The sequence below is a fragment of the Bos javanicus genome, chromosome 28 (genome assembly GCF_032452875.1).
Source record: "Bos javanicus breed banteng chromosome 28, ARS-OSU_banteng_1.0, whole genome shotgun sequence".
Taxonomy (NCBI): Eukaryota; Metazoa; Chordata; class Mammalia; order Artiodactyla; family Bovidae; genus Bos; species Bos javanicus.
In genome coordinates, this window is record NC_083895.1 from 20,894,436 (window position 1) to 20,914,859 (window position 20,424).

At 36.9% G+C, this 20,424-nt stretch overlaps 1 protein-coding gene across 4 annotated transcripts in view; it reads right to left on the reverse strand.

Moving 5' to 3' along the window:
• JMJD1C (jumonji domain containing 1C) overlaps positions 1-20,424 on the reverse strand; it is a 316,030-nt gene that overhangs the window by 178,046 nt on the left and 117,560 nt on the right. For all 4 annotated transcript variants that reach the window (XM_061405104.1, XM_061405107.1, XM_061405102.1 and 1 more), the window contains exon 2: positions 5,927-6,091. Coding sequence is in view for 3 of the 4 variants with exons in the window: in XM_061405107.1 (XP_061261091.1) it covers positions 5,927-6,091 (165 nt within the window). In the remaining variant the exon portion in view is untranslated. The remainder of the gene's footprint in view (positions 1-5,926; positions 6,092-20,424) is intronic.

Consider the following 20,424-nt stretch of genomic DNA (forward strand, 5'->3'; position numbering starts at 1 on the left):
ACCACCTGACCTGCCTCCTGAGAAACCTGGATGCAGGTCAGGAAGCAACAGTTAGAACTGCACATGGAACAAGACTGGTTCCAAATAGGAAAAGGAGTACGTCAAGGCTGTATATTGTCACCCTGCTTATTTAACTAATATGCAGACTACATCATGCGAAATGCTGAGCTGGAAGAAGCACAAACTTGAATCAAGATTGCTGGGAGAAATATCAATAACCTCAAATACACAGATGACACCACCCTTACCACCCTTATGGCAGAAAGTGAAGAAGAACTAAAAAGCCTCTTGATGGAAGTGAAAGAGCAGAGTGAAAAAGTTGGCTTAAAGCTCAACATTCAGAAAACGAAGATCATGGCATCCAGTCCCATCACTTCATGGCAAATAGATGGGGAAACAATGGAAACACTGACAGACTTTATTTTGGGGGGCTTCAAAATCACTCCAGATGGTGATTGCATCCATGAAGTTAAAAGACACTTGTTCCTTGGAAGAAAAGCTAAGACCAACCTAGACAGCATATTAAAAAGCAGACACAGTACTTTGCAGACAAAGGTCCATCTAATCAAAGCTATGGTTGTTCCAGTAGTCATGTATGGATGTGAGAGCTGGACTATAAAGAAAGCTGAGCGCCGAAGAATTGATGCTTTTGAACTGTGGTGTTGGAGAAGACTCTTGAGAGTCCCTTGGACTGCAAGGAGAGCCAACCAGTCCATCATAAAGGAAATCAGTCCTGAATATTCACTGGAAGGACTGATGCTGAAGCTGAAAACACCAATATTTTGGCCACCTGATGCAAAGAACTGACTCATCTGAAAAGACCCTGATGCTGGGAAAGATTGAGGGCAGGAGGAGAAGGAGACGACAAAGGATGAGATGGCTGGATAGCATCACCGACTCGATGGACATGAGTTTGAGTGAACTCCAGGAGTTGGTGATGGACAGGGAGGCCTGGCGTGCTGCGATTCATGGGGTCGCAAATAGTCAGACAGGACTGAGAGACTGAGCTAAACTGAAATTACCAAACACTAGGTAAATGGATTATCATACAATATTAGGCAGCCATTAAAAACTGAGGAGAAATAAACACATTGAAACATTAACTAACAGAAAACCCAGGACCTACTTTTTTTTTTTTCAGGATCTACAATTTTAATGAAGCCTCAGCTAAAACTAATGATTAAAAGAAAGCCTTGATTTTGTATCCTGCTGCTCTGCTGAATGCATTAGTTTTTTCTTTTTTTAAGTTTTTATGTGGACCATTTTTCAAGTTTTTATTGAATCTGTTACAATATTGCTTTGCATTTTGGTTTATTTTTGGCCGTAGGCATGCAGGATCTTAGCTCCCCGACCAGGAATTTAACCCACACCCTTTGTACTGGAAGGCGAAGAGTTAACCACTAGACAGTGCGGGAAGTCCCTCATTTACTAGCTTTCACGTTTGTGCATGGTATGACCACACAAAGTCATACCGTTGCCAAACAAAACTTTTACTACTTATTTTCCAAACTTAGATCCTTTTTTCCCCGTTGTCTAAGTACCATCCTTGTCTTGGTCTGGAAAAGTTTCCAGGTTTTCACAATTAATCTGTTAGCTAAGAAGAAAGATATAAAATCAGCACATGAAAGTCAACTACATTTCTATACTCTAGTAATGAAAAATATGAAAATAAAATTAACAAAACAATTCCATTTACAATAGCATTGAAAAAGCTGAATTACGTAGGAATAACCATAGAGGGAAAACACTGGTACACTGAAAACTACAAAACACTGCAGTGTGTTAGTTGCTCAGTCGTGTCCAACTCTTTGCGACCCATGGACTGTAGCCCACCAGGCTCCTTTGTCCATGAATTCTCCAGGCAAGAGTACTGGAGTGGGTGGCCATTTCCTTCTCCAGGGGATCTCTGGACCCAGGGACAGAACCCACATCTCCTAGGTCTCCTCATTGCAGGCAGATTCTTTACCATCTGACTACCAGGGAAGCCCATAAAACACTGCTAACAGAATTGAAAAGACACAGAAAATAAATGGAAAGATATGTGTTCGTGGACTGGAAGGCTTATTAAGAGATCAATACTGTCCAAAGTGATCCACACATTCAATGCAATTCCCATGAAAAGCCCCACATTTCTTATAGAAATAGACCCATCCTGAATCTGAAATGGAATCCCCAGGGACACCAAACAGCCAAAACAATCTTCAAAATAAACAAAGTTGAGGGACTTACACTTCCTGATTTCAAAACTCTCTATAAACTAACACTGAACACTGTGGTATTGGCATAAAGAGAGATACACATAACAAAGAAACTGAATAAAGACCAGACATAAAATCTTATGTATATGGCAAAAAAAGTTTTGATAATAGTGTCAAGAATATTCAATGGAGAAAGGACAGTGTTTTTAACAAACGATGGCGGGAAATGGAATATTCACTAACAGAGGAATGGTAGTGAGCCTTATCTAATGCACATACAAAAATTAACTCAAGATGGATCAACAGACTACATATAAGACTTAAAACATTCAAATTCTTAAAAAACATATGACAAAAACTTGATGACAATGAAATTGGCAGTGATTTCTTGGATATAACACCAAAGGCAAAGATAAGAAAACAAACAGTGGACAAATTTAACTTACTGAAAATTTTAAAATTTTCTGCATGGAAAGATACTATCACCCATGTAAAAAGACAACCCACAGAATGGTAGAAAATATGTTGCAGATCAAATCTAATAAGAAATCAAAATCCAGAATACTACAGAGAACCCCTAAAATTCAGTAATACAGAAACAATCCAATTCAAAAATGGGCAAAAAATTTGAAGAATCATTTTTCAGCAGATATACAAATACCCAATAAGCATATGAAAAGATGTTCAACATCACTAATCATTAGGGAAATGCAAATCAAAACAACAAGGACATTATCACCTCAAACTCATTAGGATGACTATTATCAAAAACTTGAGGGGAGCAAGAGGTGGCTAGAATGTAAAGTAATATGGCTGCTCTGACAGTAGCTGCAAAATAAATTAAAAGACAGAATTACCATGTAATCCAGCACTTACACTTCTGAATATTTACCCCAAAGAAGTGAAAGCATGGTCTCCAAGAGATATACATAACCCTAAGAGCACAGCAGCATTCTTCACAACAGCCAAGCGGTGGAAGCAATACAAGTATACACCAACAGACAAATCACTGAACATAATATAATATATACATACAGTGGAATACCATTCAGCCTTGTAACACAAAGGAAGGAAATTCTAACACAGGTTACAACACAGATGAACACTGCAGACATGCTAAGTGAAATAAGTCAGTCACAAAAAGACAACTGCTGTAAGATTCCACTTATGTAAGGTACAGCAGAGTCAAAATCATGAAGACACAAAGCAAAATGATGGTTCCTAGGGTCTGAGAAAAGGAGGGAATGGGGGCTAATGTTTAATGGATATAGAGTTTCAGTTTTGTAAGATGGAATAATTTCTGTACACTGAAATACAGTGAGAATGTAGTTAATACCACTGAACTTAAAAATTAGTAAAATGGAAAATTCTATGTTAAGCATATTATACCACAATTCCAAAAAACCATTTAATTCTATGCTTGAAAAAAAAGAAAGCAGAGATGTATACTTTTTAAGAAAATATGTCAAAGAATTAAGTTAGAAATATTCCTTGGAGGCAGAAATAGAATGATTATGATTTTCTAGTTTACACTATTTAGCACTTTCCAAGTTTTTTACAATGTGTGAAAGTGAAAGTGTTAGTCACTCTGTTGTGTCCGACTCTTTGTGACCATGGACTGTGGCCCTTCGGGCTCCTCTGTCCATGGGATTCTCCAGGCAAGAACACTAGAGTGGGTTGCCATTTCCTTCTCCAGTACTTTTTTTTTATTTAAAAAATAAGTTGAATTTTTTAAAGTTTGGTGTTTATTTAAGTAGTTTTGTGGGGTTAAAAGATTTAACAGAAACAAATTTGTAGAATATGATAAAATTATTATTAAATAGTATTTCCTAATAGAAACTTTCTCCAAAATGAGTAATTTATAAATATACATTAGGAATTCACCTTAATTTTAACTGTCTCTAAGAAAGGGCAAAGATTTTTCTAAAGTTCTGTCTATTCTTTAACTATGTTCCCAGGGAATACTTTCTGGTATTATTAATATTACTGCTTTTGAAATTTCATTCAAAATTCACTTATATGTGATAATTACAGATTTCATCCAATTTTTGAGTTGTTTATAAAATTATAAAGCATACTAGTGATGGTTTAAAAAACTTTATATTAACAATCCAAAAGACAAAGGATAAGACAGTTGGATGACATCATCAACTCAATGGACATGAGTCTGAGAAAACTCTAAGTGATAGTGAAGGACAGGGAAGCCTGGCGCACTGCAGTCCACAGGGCTGCAAAGAGTCAGTCACGACTTAGCGACTAAACAATAAAACACTCCTGCAACAAATATTTTTTAAAAATCTATCTTACTGAATAATATTGTCTTCTTTATTTTCCTAGAATATTCAAACTATCCTATCAAAACTATAGTTCATAAATATTACCTTTCATCCTTCCATATTATATTCTCTTTTTAAAATGCCTTTAATTCATTTTATTCTCTCTCTCCTTCCCTCCCAATCTTTGCTTTTTATCCACTTACCTCCTTACACTTTTAAAGGGTTAACTAAAACAGAAAATTTAAAGCACTCCAATTGCCAACAAATTAAACTATCCTTCTATGTAGTTAATTTATGTTGAAAAATTTCTAAAGGTATCTTGATAATATATAAATACCAAACACCTAAATTGATGTTTCAATGCCTTTAACATATTTCTTTGATATTAATATAAGAAAATTATTTTATTCAAACTGAATAATTATTAAATGCTGAATACTCTTCCAGAAAACAGGGATAATAATGGTTAAAGAGATGTGACTTTTCCCCCACAGAATTAATGATGAGAATTCACTGCAATCTATTGTTTTCTTAAATGGAGTATCTCCTGATATGAAGTAATGTTTTCTTACTACCTTAAAATCCACAATTGACCCTTAAACAACATGGGGGTTACAACTCAACCCACAAATCAGTTTAAAGTATGTGTATATAACTTTTCAATTCATTCTCCATGTCTGTGGTCCCCCATTTGTAGAGTCAACCAACTGCAAACAGTGTAGCATACGAGTACATATTTATTAGAAAAAAATCCACATACAAATTGACTCACACAGTTTAAATCCATGTTGTTCAAGGATCAAATGTAATTCTTCCATAAATATCAGATATTATCCACAATGATTCACTCAATTTTGACAAAATTTAACAAAGAAAACCATATGCTACTTAATGATTTATAAAAAGTAACCCACAAAGTGTCATTCAGAAAAATTCTTTCACATTGCATACAAATCAGTCAACTATCCCTAAGCAGTCATCAATTCAATTTATGTTTCCCCTAAAAAACAGAATGAACTATTTGTGGACGAAATATGCTCAAAGAGTATTAACAAAAAGACATAAAATTGTTTGAGAAAATGGAAGTAGTATTTTGACATATCTGCCAGCTACTTCAGAGCTTTGTTATTTTTGTCTAGTGGCTAAGTTGTGTCCAACTTTTTGTGATGCCATGGACTGCAGCCTGCCAGGCTCTTCTGTCCATGGGATTTTCCAGGCAAGAATATTGGAGTGGCTTGGCATTTCCTTCTCCAGGGCATCTTCTCAACCTAGGGATCGAGGTTTCTCCTCAATCGAGGTTTCTCCATGTTTCTTGAATTGGTGGGAAGAAGCCACTACTCAGAAATATTAATCTTTAGTCACTAAGAAAACTCAAAAACTTATACTTAGCTCTTAATTCTTTTAAAACAAACAACTGAAAATTATTAATGACATAAGGAATATAGATCTTACCAATGCAGGCCACTGAATCTGTTTGCTCTTTGATCCCTGAGTCTGGCTAGGGTTGATCCTTCTGGCCCAGATTAAGTGGTATTCCACCAAGAAGGTTGAAAAATCTTCATAAACTTTAACCCACTCTCGTTTATCCCACTCAAGATCATCAAATTCCACATACACCTAGGAAAAGAAAATAAAACTCATAAGCAATGGAGATTGTGATATTTTAAAATTTAAGCCATGAAATTAAATTACAAAACCCATTAACAAATTCATTATTCAAATTAACAGTTCTCTTAAAAATCATTATTTATCTCTCTTTAAACAAATTATAACACTTATTGTATACAGGAAGATAAACAGTAAGTTTACTAAGAAAAGCAATTCAAGTAATATTGTTCAGTACAGATTGGTGAGTATCTACTAATGAACTATGTTCATACTAATGATTCTAGAAGCAGAAGTCAGGAAATGCTTTCTAAGGACCAAACAGTAATTATTTTAGGCTTGGCAGATGATATGACTTAACTACATATCTCTGACTTTCTAGTATCAAAATAGACATAGACAGAATGTAAACAAATGAGTTTGGCTTTTTTCCAACAAAACTGTTCAGTACAAAGACAGAAGGCACTATAAGGATGGTCAACATATGAAAAATCAATTAATGTAACATAACAGATTAAGAGAATGAAGAGAACGACAGGATCATTTTAACTGACAAAGAAAAAGCACTTGACAAACTGATCACTCTGTCATTACAAAAATACTCAACCAGGACTAGAGGGAAACTCTCAACTTAATGAAAATAATAATGAAAATGAAAACCCCACAGCTGAATCATACTCAATGCTGAAAGACTGGAAAGCTTTTCCACCAAAACAGGAACAAGACAAGGATGTTATATTTGGGAAACTGAAGCTATTTTATTCTAAGTCATGCAATCATTCAACTCTTCTTTTCCCACCCTCATTCTTTTTCATTCATACATCTGTATCATGGAGCTGTCTTCCCTACAAGATTATTAGTTATGCTGGAGGCAATCTTATTCTTATGTTTTTCTTCTAGCCATCTTTTGCTCCCTTACACCTGATGTGTTTGTTTCCACTTACTTAAATTCTGTTTGTTCTTCTGGCCTTGCTCAACTTCTTGGAGGATGTTTATACCACCCACCTCTATTCAAACTTAACTGTGAACATCTACAAGCAGTTGTGTTTCATACAGTTTTATCAGTATATAATCAAATAATGGGTACAAATGCACTGAGGGTAGAACTGTTTCAGGGAACACATCATTGCTGCATACATACAAAGTACTTAACAAATATTACAAATCTCATACTCTTGCAATCATGGAATTTTAAACATGGAGGTAAACTGGTAAAACATATGTTTGACTTGAGATATCTCTGCCCCTGCCCATTACTAAGCTACTTAGCTATGTTTATGTATTAGAATTAGGAAAGAGAGAAATACATTGTTTAAGTATATAATCTCTGTTCATGGTTACCCAGACAAACTCATAGCAGAAGCTCTGCTGTCTTCTACAAATGTATCCTTAGAGGTTACACTGAGGCCATCTGATATTCTGCAAATATTTCAAATGATACTACTTTCTCCACTACTTTAAATCTTTCAAGGTTCTCAGTTACTCAATTCTGCATAAAAGGGTTTTGGGTAACACCAGTAAACTGAAGTTGAGACAAGGTTCAGGAAAACATTATCACTATTTTTGCTTTCCCCTTATCAACAATACATACACACACGGATAAAAATATGGTATACCCAGTTGTGGATGTGACTGGTGATAGAAGCAAAGTCCGATGCTGTGAAGAGCAATATTGCATAGGAACCTGGAATGTCAGGTCCATGAATCAAGGCAAATTGGAAGTGGTCAAACAGGAGATGGTAAGAGTGAACGTCGACATTCCAGGAATCGGTGAACTAAAATGGACTGGGATGGGTGAATTTAACTTAGATGACCATTATATCTACTACTGTGGGCAGGAATCCCTTAGAAGAAATGGAGTAGCCATCATGGTCAACAAAGAGTCTGAAATGCAGTACTTAGATGCAATTTAAAAAATGACAGAATGATCTCTGTTCATTTCCAAGACAATTCATTCAATATCACGGTAATCCAAGCCTATGCCCCAACCAGTAACACTGAAGAAGCTGAAGTTGAACGGTTCTATGAAGACCTACAAGACCTTTTAGAACTAAAACCCCAAAATTATGTCCTTTTCATTATAGGGGACTGGAATGCAAAAGTAGGAAGTCAAGAAACACCTGGAGTAACAGGCAAATTTGGCCTTGGAGTATGGAATGAACTAGGGCAAAGGCTAGCAAGAGTTTTGCCAAGTGAACGCACTGGTCATAGCATACACCCTCTTCCAACAACACAAGAGAAGACTCTATACATGGACATCACCAGATGGTCAACACCGAAATCAGACTGATTATATTGTTTGCAGCCAAAGATGGAGAAGCTCTATACAGTCAACAAAAACAAGACCAGGAGCTGACTGTGGCTCAGATCATGAACTCCTTATTGCCAATTTCAGACTTAAATTGAAGAAAGTAGGGAAAACTACTAGACCATTCAGGTATGACCTAAATCAAATCCCTTATGATTATACAGTCGAAGTAAGAAATAGATTTAAGGGATTAGATCTGATAGACAGATTGTCTGATGAACTATGGACAGAGGTTCGTGACATTGTACAGGAGACAGGGATCAGGACCATTCCCATAGAAAAGAAATGCAAAAAAGGAAAATGGCTGTCTGGGGAGGCCTTACAAATAGTCGTGAAAAGAAGACAAGCAAAAAGCAAAGGAGAAAAGGAAAGATATAAGCATCTGAATGCAGAGTTCCAAAGAATAGCAAGGAGAGGTAAGAAAGCCTTCCTCAGCGGTCAATGCAAAGAAATAGAGGAAAACAACAGAATGGGAAAGACTAGAGATCTCTTCAAGAAAATCAGAGATACCAAGGGAACATTTAGTGCAAAGATGGGCTCAATAAAGGACAGAAATGGTATGGACCTAACAGAAGCAGAAGATATTAACAAGAGGTGGCAAGAACACACAGAAGAACTATACAAAAAAGAGCTTCATGACCCAGATAATCACAATGGTGTGATCACTCACCTAGAGCCAGACTTCCTGGAATGTGAAGTCAAGTGGGCCTTAGAAAGCATCACTACGAACAAAGCTAGTGGAGGTGAAGGAATTCCAGTTGAGCTATTACAAATCCTGAAAGATGATGCTGTGAAAGTGCTGCACTCAGTATGCCAGCAAATTTGGAAAACTCAGCAGTGGCCACAGGACTGGAAAAGGTCAGTTTTCATTCCAATCCCAAAGAAAGACAATGCCAAAGAATGGTCAAACTACCGCACAATTGCACTCATCTCACATGCTAGTAAAGCAATGCTCAAAATTCTCCAAGCCAGGCTTCAGCAATACGTGAATTGTGAGCTTCCAGATGTTCAAGCTGGTTTTAGAAAAGACAGAGGAACCAGAGATCAAATTGCCAACATCCGCTGAATCATCGAAAAAGCAAGAGAGTTCCAGAAAAACATCCACTTCTGCTTTATTGACTATGCCAAAGCCTTTGACTGTGTGGATCACAAGAAACTGTGGTAAATTCTTAAAAGAGATGGGAATACCAGACCACCTGATCTGCCTCTTGAGAAACCTGTACGCAGGTCAGGATGCAACAGTTAGAATTGGACATGGAACAACAGACTGGTTCCAAATAGGAAAAGGAGTCCGTCAAGGCTGTATATTGTCACCCTGCTTATTTAACTTATATGCAGAGTACATCATGAGAAACCCTGGGCTGGAAGAAGCACAAGCTGGAATCAGATTACCAGGAGAAATATCAATAACCTCAGATATGCAGATGACACCACCCTTATGGCAGAAAGTGAAGAGGAACTAAAAAGCCTCTTGATGAAAGTGAAAGAGGAGAATGAAAAAGTTGGCTTAAAGCTCAACATTCAGAAAATTAAGATCATGGCATCTGGTCCCATCACTTCAAGGCAAATAGATGGGGAAACAGTGGAAACAGTGTCAGACTTTATTTTTGGGGGCTCCAAAATCACTGCAGATAGTGACTGCATCCATGAAATTAAAAGACGCTTACTCCTTGGAAGGAAAGTTATGACCAACCTAGACAGCATATTCAAAAGCAGAGATATTACTTTGCCAGCAAAGGTCCATCTAGTCAAGGCTATGGTTTTTCCAGTGGTCAGGTATGGATATGAGAGTTGGACTGTGAAGAAAGCTGAACGGGAAAGAATTGATGCTTTTGAACTGTGGTGTTGGAGAAGACTCTTCAGAGTCCCTTGGACTGCAAGGAGATCCAACCAGTCCATTCTAAAGGAAATGAGTCCTGGGTGTTCACTGGAAGGACTGATGTTGAAGCTGAAACTCCAATACTTTGGCCACCTTATGCGAAGAGCTGACTCACTGTAAAAGACCCTGATGCTGGGAGGGATTGGGGGCAGGAGGAGAAGGGGACGACAGAGGATGAGATGGCTGGATGGCATCACCGAGTTGATGGGACAAGTCTGAGTGAACTCTGGGAGTTGGTGAAGGACAGGGAGGCCTGGCGTGCTGCGATTCATGGGGTCGCAAAGAGTCAGACACAACTGAGCGACTGAACTGAACTGAACAAAATATTTCAGTCAAGAACCTAAAGATCGATGGTGTATTTTTAATCTGAAAGGACATATACTCAACGTAAATTCTTCCAAATGCAAAGTCCTTGATGTAAAATTAAAAGTTTCATCTAGAAGTGAACTTTCTAAACTCATACTTACCTTGCATAGACAGTGTTATGGGCTATTTTAGGAATCTGCTAGCACCTGGGGACAGAAGGAAACTGAAACCAGGCATTCTGCTTCTTTGCTGTAAAGCCAATTTACCTCCATAATATCTACAAGAGTGAAGGACTTGACAGTTTACTGTAGACAGATAGGTAGGTAAACAGGTAGACAGTTGTGTGTGTGTGTGTGTGTGTGTGTGCACGTGCATGCTAACAAGCTACCTTACTACTGTTCATGGACTCTGGCAAAGGACACAAGACCCCTAAGACTTCATTACTTAGAGCAAAAGCTACTTATTACTTAAAACAGAGTATCAGCATGCTACTTATGTTGGTTCCTCATGCCTCCCAACTCCCATGGGAAGGAAGTGAAGGGCCCAGGATGAACACCTATATACACAGAAAGAAGAACAATGACCATGGAATAGTCTTCCACTTTTATTTTAAGTGGAAGCAAGCATGTTTGTTTGGTAAAGTCTTTGCCTCATCCCTCCTTGCCACTCACTGCAAATACAACCCTGAGAAATGGCCCAGATAAAGAGCAGTCAGGGTTTTGCTTTCTTGGTATACATAGCAAGGGATACACAATGCAAATGTTAGATTACCTACATACCAACACAGGTAAGATTTTGTACCCTGCTAACTTGATCAGTAACAAACTTATTAGCCTTACAAAATATGGGTATGTAAATGGGAAGAGGCTTAGAGAGGCATAATTTCTTTCAATCTGTAAACCTATCTAAAACACTGTAAGTTAACACATTGTGCTGTGCTTAGTAAATACTTAATAATTATCACATTACTTTGTATTAACTCCCTCCTCATCTATATTAGATCCTTCTATACACTTAGTTCCCTGTCTTACCAGTTAAAATACAAGATCTATGAGGGCAAGGATTAGTATACCTTCATCTTTTTTTGCATCTCTAGTGCCTAGCAAAGTAAGGTCCTTGTTAAATTTTTTGAATATCCACCACAGTGCAAAACATATTATAAACACAAATAAATGACAAATTTGGGGAAAAAGCACCACAACACTAAAGAAAAAAGGTACTAAAGGCAAGATGAATAGAATTGATCTATTTACTGATTAGTCACTGGTTTCATAATTCTGTAGATAAAAGAAAAGGATGAAGATTTCACACAGTAAATACCAGATTTCATATTAGAGCCAATCAAGATGAACACTGGAACTTCAGAAATTAGAGATATACATCAAGAGTTAACAGCCATGCATACATAGCAACAATTTACCATGTAGTGAATATGATGAGAGAAAAAGGCTAAACAAATAATTATCAAAAATAATCAGTATAAAAAAAATCAGTATGTGATAGTAAATATGTAGAAAATACTTTATTCCCCCTCATATATGATAAGGGGCTTGTGTAACTTAATGACGCTATGAGCCATGTCACACAAGGTCACCCAAGATGGAATGGTCATAGTGAAGAGTTCTGATAAAATGTGATCCACTGGAGTTAGAAACGGGAATCCACGCCAGTATTCTTCCCATGAGAACCCCGTGAAGAGTATAAAAAGGCAAAAAGATGTGACACTAGAAGATGAGACCCCCGCACCCGACCCAAGTTGGAAGATGTCTTCCTGGGGAAGAGTTGGGGGCAATTACTAATAGCTCTAGAAAGAATGAAGCGGCTGGGCCAAAGGGGAAATAACACTCGGTTGTGTACGTGTCTGGTGGGGAAAGTAAAGTTCAGTGTCATAAAGAAGAGTATTGCATAGGAACCTGAAACATTAGGTCCATGAATCAGGGTAAATTGGATGTGGTCAAGCAGGAGATGGCAAGAGTAAACATGGACATCTTAGGAATCAGTGAACTAATATGGATGGGAACGGGCAAATGTAACTTAGAAGACAATTGTATCTATGACTATTGGCAAGAATCTCTTAGAAGAAATGGAGTAGCCCTCATAATCAACAAAAGTGCAACCTCAAAAAAGACAGAAAGATTTCAGTTCATTTATGAGACAAACCGTTTATCATTACAGTAATCCAAGTCTATGCCCCAACCACTGACGCCAGTTGGACATGGTAACGAATGAACAACAACAAATATGTTATTAGCTCAAGATACTATAACAGTGAATTCTAAGAATTGCTCACTGGAAAGTTAAAAAACTGTAATGTTTTTAATATGTGCTTTCTACAACAGATATCAATACGCCAAGATTCTCAGTTTTACATATGTTTAATAGGAAATTCCTAAAAGAAAAGCTGTCAAACTGTTAAAGCAATCATTGGCAAGAAAAAAAAACATAAATAGCAATCATGCAATTCAGTTTCTGCTATTTTGCCCATTAAAATTAACCTAACCTTTGAACTCTTCAAACACAGTTACTGTTTATATACAGAATGTCTCTTTTCTACTATATGGCTTGATTGCTTTAAATTAGCAAGTGGATTCTGCTCACCTGATTTCAAGACATGTAGGCAGCTTACATGAATCTAATTTTTCTACAACCACAAAATAAAACAATGACCATAAACTGAGAAAAGCCCCATTCTTCAACAATATACTCTCTATTTAATGACATTTATAAAGAAAACCACAACTGTTTCTTCTGCAAAATCAAATGATATAAGACAAATTGAGTTATTTTTACCATGGTTTCAATAACAGTAAGTTGCTATCACATGAATTTAGTGCAATTATCAGTTCAGTTTAGTCGCTCAGTCATGTCTGACTCTTTGTGAACCTATGGAATGCAGCACACCAGGCTTCTCTGTCCATCATCAATTCCTGGCGTTTGCTCAAGCTCATGTCCATCGAGTCGGTGATGCGATCCAGCCATCTCGTCCTCTGTCATCCTCTTCTCCTCCTGTCTACAAACTTTCCAAGCATTAGGGTCTTTTCTAATGAGTCATTTCTTCACATCAGGGGGCCAAAGTATTAGAGTTTCAGCTTCAGTCCTCCCAATGAATATTCAGGGTCAATTCCATTTAGGATTGACTGATTTGATCTCCTTGCAGTCCATGGGACTCTCAAGAGTCTTCTCCAACACCACAGTTCAAAAGCATCAATTCTTTGGCGCTCAGCCTTCTTTATGGTACAACTCTCACATCAATACATGACTACTGGAGAAACCATAGCTTTGACTATCCAGACCTTTGCTGGCCAAGTAATATCTCTGCTTTTTAATATGCTGTCTAGGTTGGTCATAGGTTTACATCCAAGGAGCAAGCATTTTTAAATTTCATGGCTGAAGTCATGATATGCAGTGATTTTGGAGCCCAGGAAAATAAAAGTCTGCCACTGTCTCCACTGTTTCCAAATCTATTTGTCATGAATTGATGGGACCGGAAGCCATGATCTTAAGTTTTTCTGAATGTTGAGTTTTAAGCCAGCTTTTTCACTCTCGTCTTTCACTTTCATCAAGAGGCTCTTTAGTTCCTCTTTGCTTTCTGCCATGAGGGTGGTGTCATCTACATATCTGAGGTTTCTCCTGGCAATTCTGATTCCAGCTTCTCCTTCATCAAGCTCAGCATTTCACAGATTAGTGCAATATAGCCTCATCTTTTTATTTACTCCAAACGAAGGGTGAGGATTTACATAATGTCATGTAAGAACTAAGAGCTCCCAGACTTGATTCTGTCAAAACTAACCAGCAACACAGGCTAAAACCACTTACACTCTAAGAAATTTTAACATTAAAAATAAAAGCACAGACTACACCAAGAATCATTTCTTTGTATATATTAATAAATAAGCATTAGAGAAGCCAAGTAAGTCATGCACAAAGTTCATTAACTAATAAGGTAAAGTTCAGTTCAGTTGCTCAGTCGTGTCTGACTCTTTGTGACTCCATGAATCACAGCATGCCAGGCCTCCCTGTCCATCACTAACTCCCGGAGTTCACTCAGACTCACGTCCATCGAGTAACACATGTCTAATTTTACCACAGGTCTTCCAGGCTTTTAACATGCTAGCATTTCCTATACATTATTAATGGGAGAGTTTATACTGAGAAATTTTCCCAATTTCTTTGTCCATAAAATCTTCTCTCATGGGATACCTAATAGATATTTTTCTATAAACTAGCAGTAGGGGGTAAACAGACTAGTTTTTTCCACAAGATTTACCTATTTACAAATCTATATAAATATTTTGGTAATAAGAAATCAATGTGTAAGAAAGGAGGGAGATTAGCAGATGCAAACTATTATACAAAGAACGGATAAACAACAAGGCCCCACCATACAGCACAGGGAACTACATTGACTATCCTGTGATAAACCACAAATGGTTTCATGTATACGTTTTACATATAGGCTTCATATATACACTTTATATATAAGGAAGTAATCAAATAGAAGAATTTGAGAAATCAGAGTTAAATAATGTTTTTATTACTGCTGGTATAGAGTTGTATTTAAAATAAGTTTTCTAGATTATTGGAAGAAATTGTGAAAACAAAAGTACAATCATTTGGGAAATTCATTTATTATTAAGACAAAAAAGATATTAAAGAAAATAATTACACATAAATTATATACAATAAGGAAATTAGATCTCTCTTAAATTTCACTTCATAAAAAAGTAAACAATATAACCATAATTTTAGGTTCCTTCCAAAGTTATTAACACTAAGGGTCAAAATTAATAGGCATTCACATGAACTAGGCCAAGCTTAAACAAACAGAATATGTTGAGGAATAATCAACACATATAAGAATTATTTTAAAGAAACAAGTTGATCTTAAAAAAAATTAACTGAATTTGGAATTAGACATGAAAAATAGTCTCGCATAATCCAAGGAATAACTGGTTTGAAATAACGTAAGAGGTTTCTGCTATTTTCTCTTTTATTTTAGTCATTATTGTGAAGTGAAGTGAAGTGAAGTCGCTCAGTCGTGTCTGACTCTCTGCGACTCCACGGACTGTAGCCTACCAGGCTTCTCCATCCGTGGGATTTTCCAGGCAAGAGTACTGGAGTGGGGTGCCATTTCCTTCTCCAGGGGATCTTCCCGACCCAGGGATTGAATCGGGGTCTACCGGACAGACACTTTACCATCTGAGCCACCCAACTTTTTAACAAATAAGTATTATATTCTGTGTAGTTACATTAAATTTGCTAAGGTCAACTAAAATTAAAATTGTAAGGACAATTCTATAGAGGAGTAGAATACAAATTCACACCAAAATAGTATCTTACTAGAATGACAATCATAACAAGTAAAATTAAATATGCATTGTGCTATATGAATCTAGGTTCTGAAAATTCTGAAATAGTCTGGGGACAGCAGATAATCATTCATCTCCAAAGGGGTATTCAAATCTCTATCACATTAACAAGTATTATTGATAATGGAAGTAATGGCAATATCAGTAACAACAGAAAAACAGCTAGCACTTGAACAGGGCCTACTATGTGCATATATTAGGGGGCTCCGCAGGTGGCTCAGTGGTAAAGAATCCACCTGCCAAGCAGGAGACAGGGGTTCAATCCCTGGGTCAGAAGAATGCCCTGGAGAAGGAAATGGCAACCCACTCTAGTATTTTTGCCTGGGAAATCCCATGGAAAGAAGGGCCTGGCAGGCTACAGTCCATGGGGTCCCAAAGGGACAAGACTCACCAACTAAACAGCAGCAGCAGCACGTGCGTATACTAAGCCATTTGATCGTTACATATACCCTGTAAGTAGGCACTACTGTGACTGACTTTTTCAAAAGTGGGAACAGATCCAGAGAAATTATTTGCCTAATGTCAAGCAGTTAGTTAATGGAGTCAATGAAAACAGTAAAATATCTTATAAGAGGTTTAAGTCATATAGCAGCACAGGGATAGTCCTTACAAGCTGATCCACACAGCATGTGATAAAATCACTGATTAGAGAGAGCTGTCCATGTAGCTGACTCCTTTGTGGCATAAAAGTAGAAGAACCAAACACTTCAAATGGCCTTAAGACTTTCCATATTAAGTCTACAAGTTGGAGCCCTATGGAGCAAAATAAGAAGAAGGGTCAAAAAAGATAGCAAACAGTAAAATAAGAGACCAAGCTTGCTTTCAAAATCTATAGTATTTAATAAAGTGAGACTAAGCTTGCTTTCAGTATTTATATTGCTTATTCCTCTATGAATTAAGTTACCGAAATAATGTTACTACTTGGTGAACAAAATGCATCAAGAATTGCAAAGTATCCAAAGATGCTTAAGTTTCAATTACTTTTCTCTACATTCAATAAAAAAGAACTATATTCCTATCGTGTCATCTAAGTTCCTTATTATAAAATTCGGTACGTATACTACTTGGCTTCTCAGGTGGCTCTAGTGGTAAAGAACCTGCCTGCCAATGCAGGAGGCATAAATACTACTATCTTTTGGAAAGACTGAAGTGAAGTGAAGTGAAAGTCGCCCTGTCATGTCCCACTCTTTGAGATCCCAAGGACTATACAGTCCTTGGAATTCTCCAGGCAAGAGTACTGGAGTGGGTAGCCTTTCCCTTCTCCAGGGGATCTTCCCAACTCAAGGATCGAACCCAGGTCTCCCGCATTGTGGGCGGATTCTTTACCAGCTGAGCCACCACAGAAGGTATGGTGGTGGCTCAGCTGGAGATGAGGGTTCATCTCCAAATACCTTCACACTGAGGGTTAGGACATATGAATTTGCGGAGGATAGAAACACTGAATCCATAACATTAGGAAAGACAGCAGCAGCTAAAATCTGAGTGCTTACCATGCGCTGGGTAAGGTTTTACAAAAAAGGAAACAGAGAACTTAAGCAACTTATAGCTTTTGGACAATTATTCAAATGATACACAATTGAAAATGGCTAAGCTTAGAGCTCTCTTTTAAAGTACTGAATGGCTAAGAAGAAGGAAAACCATCAGAGCAGTTCTTTTTTAGCATATGGAGGCATTCTAGACACCACAGTAATTTCTAGACAATACAAAAGATGAGTAAGAACCAGGAGCTTTACTAAACAAGGTGGGGGGAAGCTTTCCAGGAACACAAATTCTGCGATTGCTTTTAAAGCATGGGAATGAATTAAGGTAGACAGCTCTTAGATGGGTTAAGAGAAAAGGAATTTCTGGGAGTAGTTTACAAAACTGAATCCATGAGTATGTAACCCAAGAGTTTAAAGGAGAAGGATAACAAATAAAAATACAATGAATAAAAATCCAAGTTAAATGCAAAGTCCTGAATACCACACAAAGGTGTATTAATAAATTCACAACATAATTTGTTTAGAAAAAGACTCAAATTCTGGTTTTAGTCTTTTGAGATATAATTAGAAATTATATTAAATATAATGTTTTATAGAAAAGAAGTCAAATGTATGCAGAAGCTCCCATACCACTTCAATTCTAGGAGTACCTTTTAAAGTAGGCTGGAAATCTTATGAGATAACATAAATATCAATCATTTCTAAGTATGATAGCTTTTGATTTTTTTTCCCTTGGTATTTGATTATTAGACTCTTAAACTCAATCCTAGAGCTCCACAAAACTCCTAGAGATTTATCTTTTGAAAATTTATGCTGGCAGTTTTCTAATTTCTATCACCTAAGTGGCAAGCTATTCTCAAAATGTTTCTGTCACTACTGAGCATCAAACAATCGATGCTTTTGAACTGTGGTGTTGGAGAAGACTCTTGAGAGTCCCTTGGACTGCAAGGAGATCCAACCAGTCCATCCTAAAAATCAATCCTGAGTGTTCATTGGAAGGATTGATGCTGAAGCTGAAACTCCAATACTTTGGCCATCTGATGTGGATTAGCTGACTCATTTGAAAAGACCCCGAGGCTGGGAAAGATTGAAGGCGGGAGGAGAAAGGGGAAAACAGAGGATGAAATGGTTGGATGGCATCACCGGCTCAATGGACATGAGTTTGGGTAAGCTCCAGGAGTTGGACAGGGAGGCCTGGCAGCTGCGGTCCATGGAGTCACAAAGAGTCAGACACAACTGAGCGACTGAAGTGAACTGATTATTGCTACCAACTCCAAATCCAGTGACTCCTTTCAGAGCTTTCTGTTCCACCTGAAAGATGGTTTGTTCCTTCTTCTTGTAATATAGTAAAAAACTGGGTCTTTTCTCCTAGTCTATAACAGGGACTATACTATGTTCCTGTCTATAACCACGTGGACTTTCATTAACTGCGCCCCAGATGACAATGTAATAGGCAATTAGTCCATCAGATTGCTGAGGTAACTCAAAATCATCACTAATATTCTTTCTTAGAGATTTGTCTTTCCAGGTTAAGTAGCTTCTCAAAGGGCTGGCCAGAGGTAAAATACATCTCTTTGACACTTTGAATGAAAAAACCAAAGTGCTTCTATTCCTTCTCTTCACAGTCCTGAGAGCCACCTCTGCTTTCACTCTTTTGGTATCGTTAGTTTCCTCCATTTACCTTCTGAAACAGATTTTTAAGAAAGTTACTATAGAAATATAGACTTGTTATAACAATGTAAGGTAGTGATGAATGTCCTTTTTTACACTATTTATAAAGAACTCAGCACTGGGGCACTAGTAACAATTTGTAAAATTAAAATATGCTTCTGTTTCTCAATCTAACCGTTCATGTTTGTTAATAAAATATTTAACTAATTATGATAAAGAAACATGACACTTATTTGATCAATGAAGAAAACTAAGAATAGAAAAAAGTGTGTCCTGAAAGGCAGAACAAATATATTTGAGTGAAAATGTACAGTGTCCTAAATATATTATTTTCCTGTAGGGCAGTAGTATTGCTATCCATCTGAAATACAAAAGAACTAAAAAATGAGCTAAAAGGCTCGTACTGAGCCAAGAAAGATGTTACAAATTCCATTCCCTAAAAGTAAATGCACTTGACCCAAAGGTAAACTCTCTCATCGTAGGTCAAAGCTTACTGACCCTAGTGTACAGATAATAATAAACTGTATTATCTAGTTTCCAAGTCCAAAGCAGATGATTAAGGCAAAACAAGCAGAGTCCTTGAAGACATGCTTTCACAGCATTCTAAAAACCGTAAAAAGTTTCATAAAGACTTTAGAAAACACACCTGGACTCGTAATTGGTCAAAAAATAGTATTACGGTATTACAATTCAATATTAAATAGACATTTAATTGAAAAATACATGCAAAGCACTTAAAAAATCTTTATCATTTACTGTATACTTTGTGTACCATGTGACACAAATCAAATGTGTATATTTAATTCTTGTCCCCTCTACTACTAGTTTGTAATATCTATTTAATGAGTGACACAGGAAATGTCTAAATTTATATTCAGAATAGTCTCAGATCATGCAAAAATACATTTTAGAAAACTCTCATGGAAATGGTTAATGCATTTACCACTTAAATTCTATAACATCTGTATACCAGCTTTATTCATAATTGCCAAAATTTCGAAGTAATCAACCAAACTGTCTTTCAATAGGTGAACAGATAAATGAGTTGTGGTGCATTCATACCAAAAAAAAAAAAAAAATTCAACAATAAAAAAAAAGACCATCAGAATGAAAAACTGCTTTTAATCACTGTTAAAATTCACTACTAGTGTATTACTAAACATTATTCAGTCCTTCTTTAATACTTCTATACTTCCAGTCAACTAACACAATATTCAGTATCAAAAATTTTATATGAATAATTATACAAGGCTTTTCCTATCAACCTAAAAGACAATGCCAATGTAGAGTGCTCTGAAGAGCACTGGGGAAAGAAATTTCAGCCACCTAGC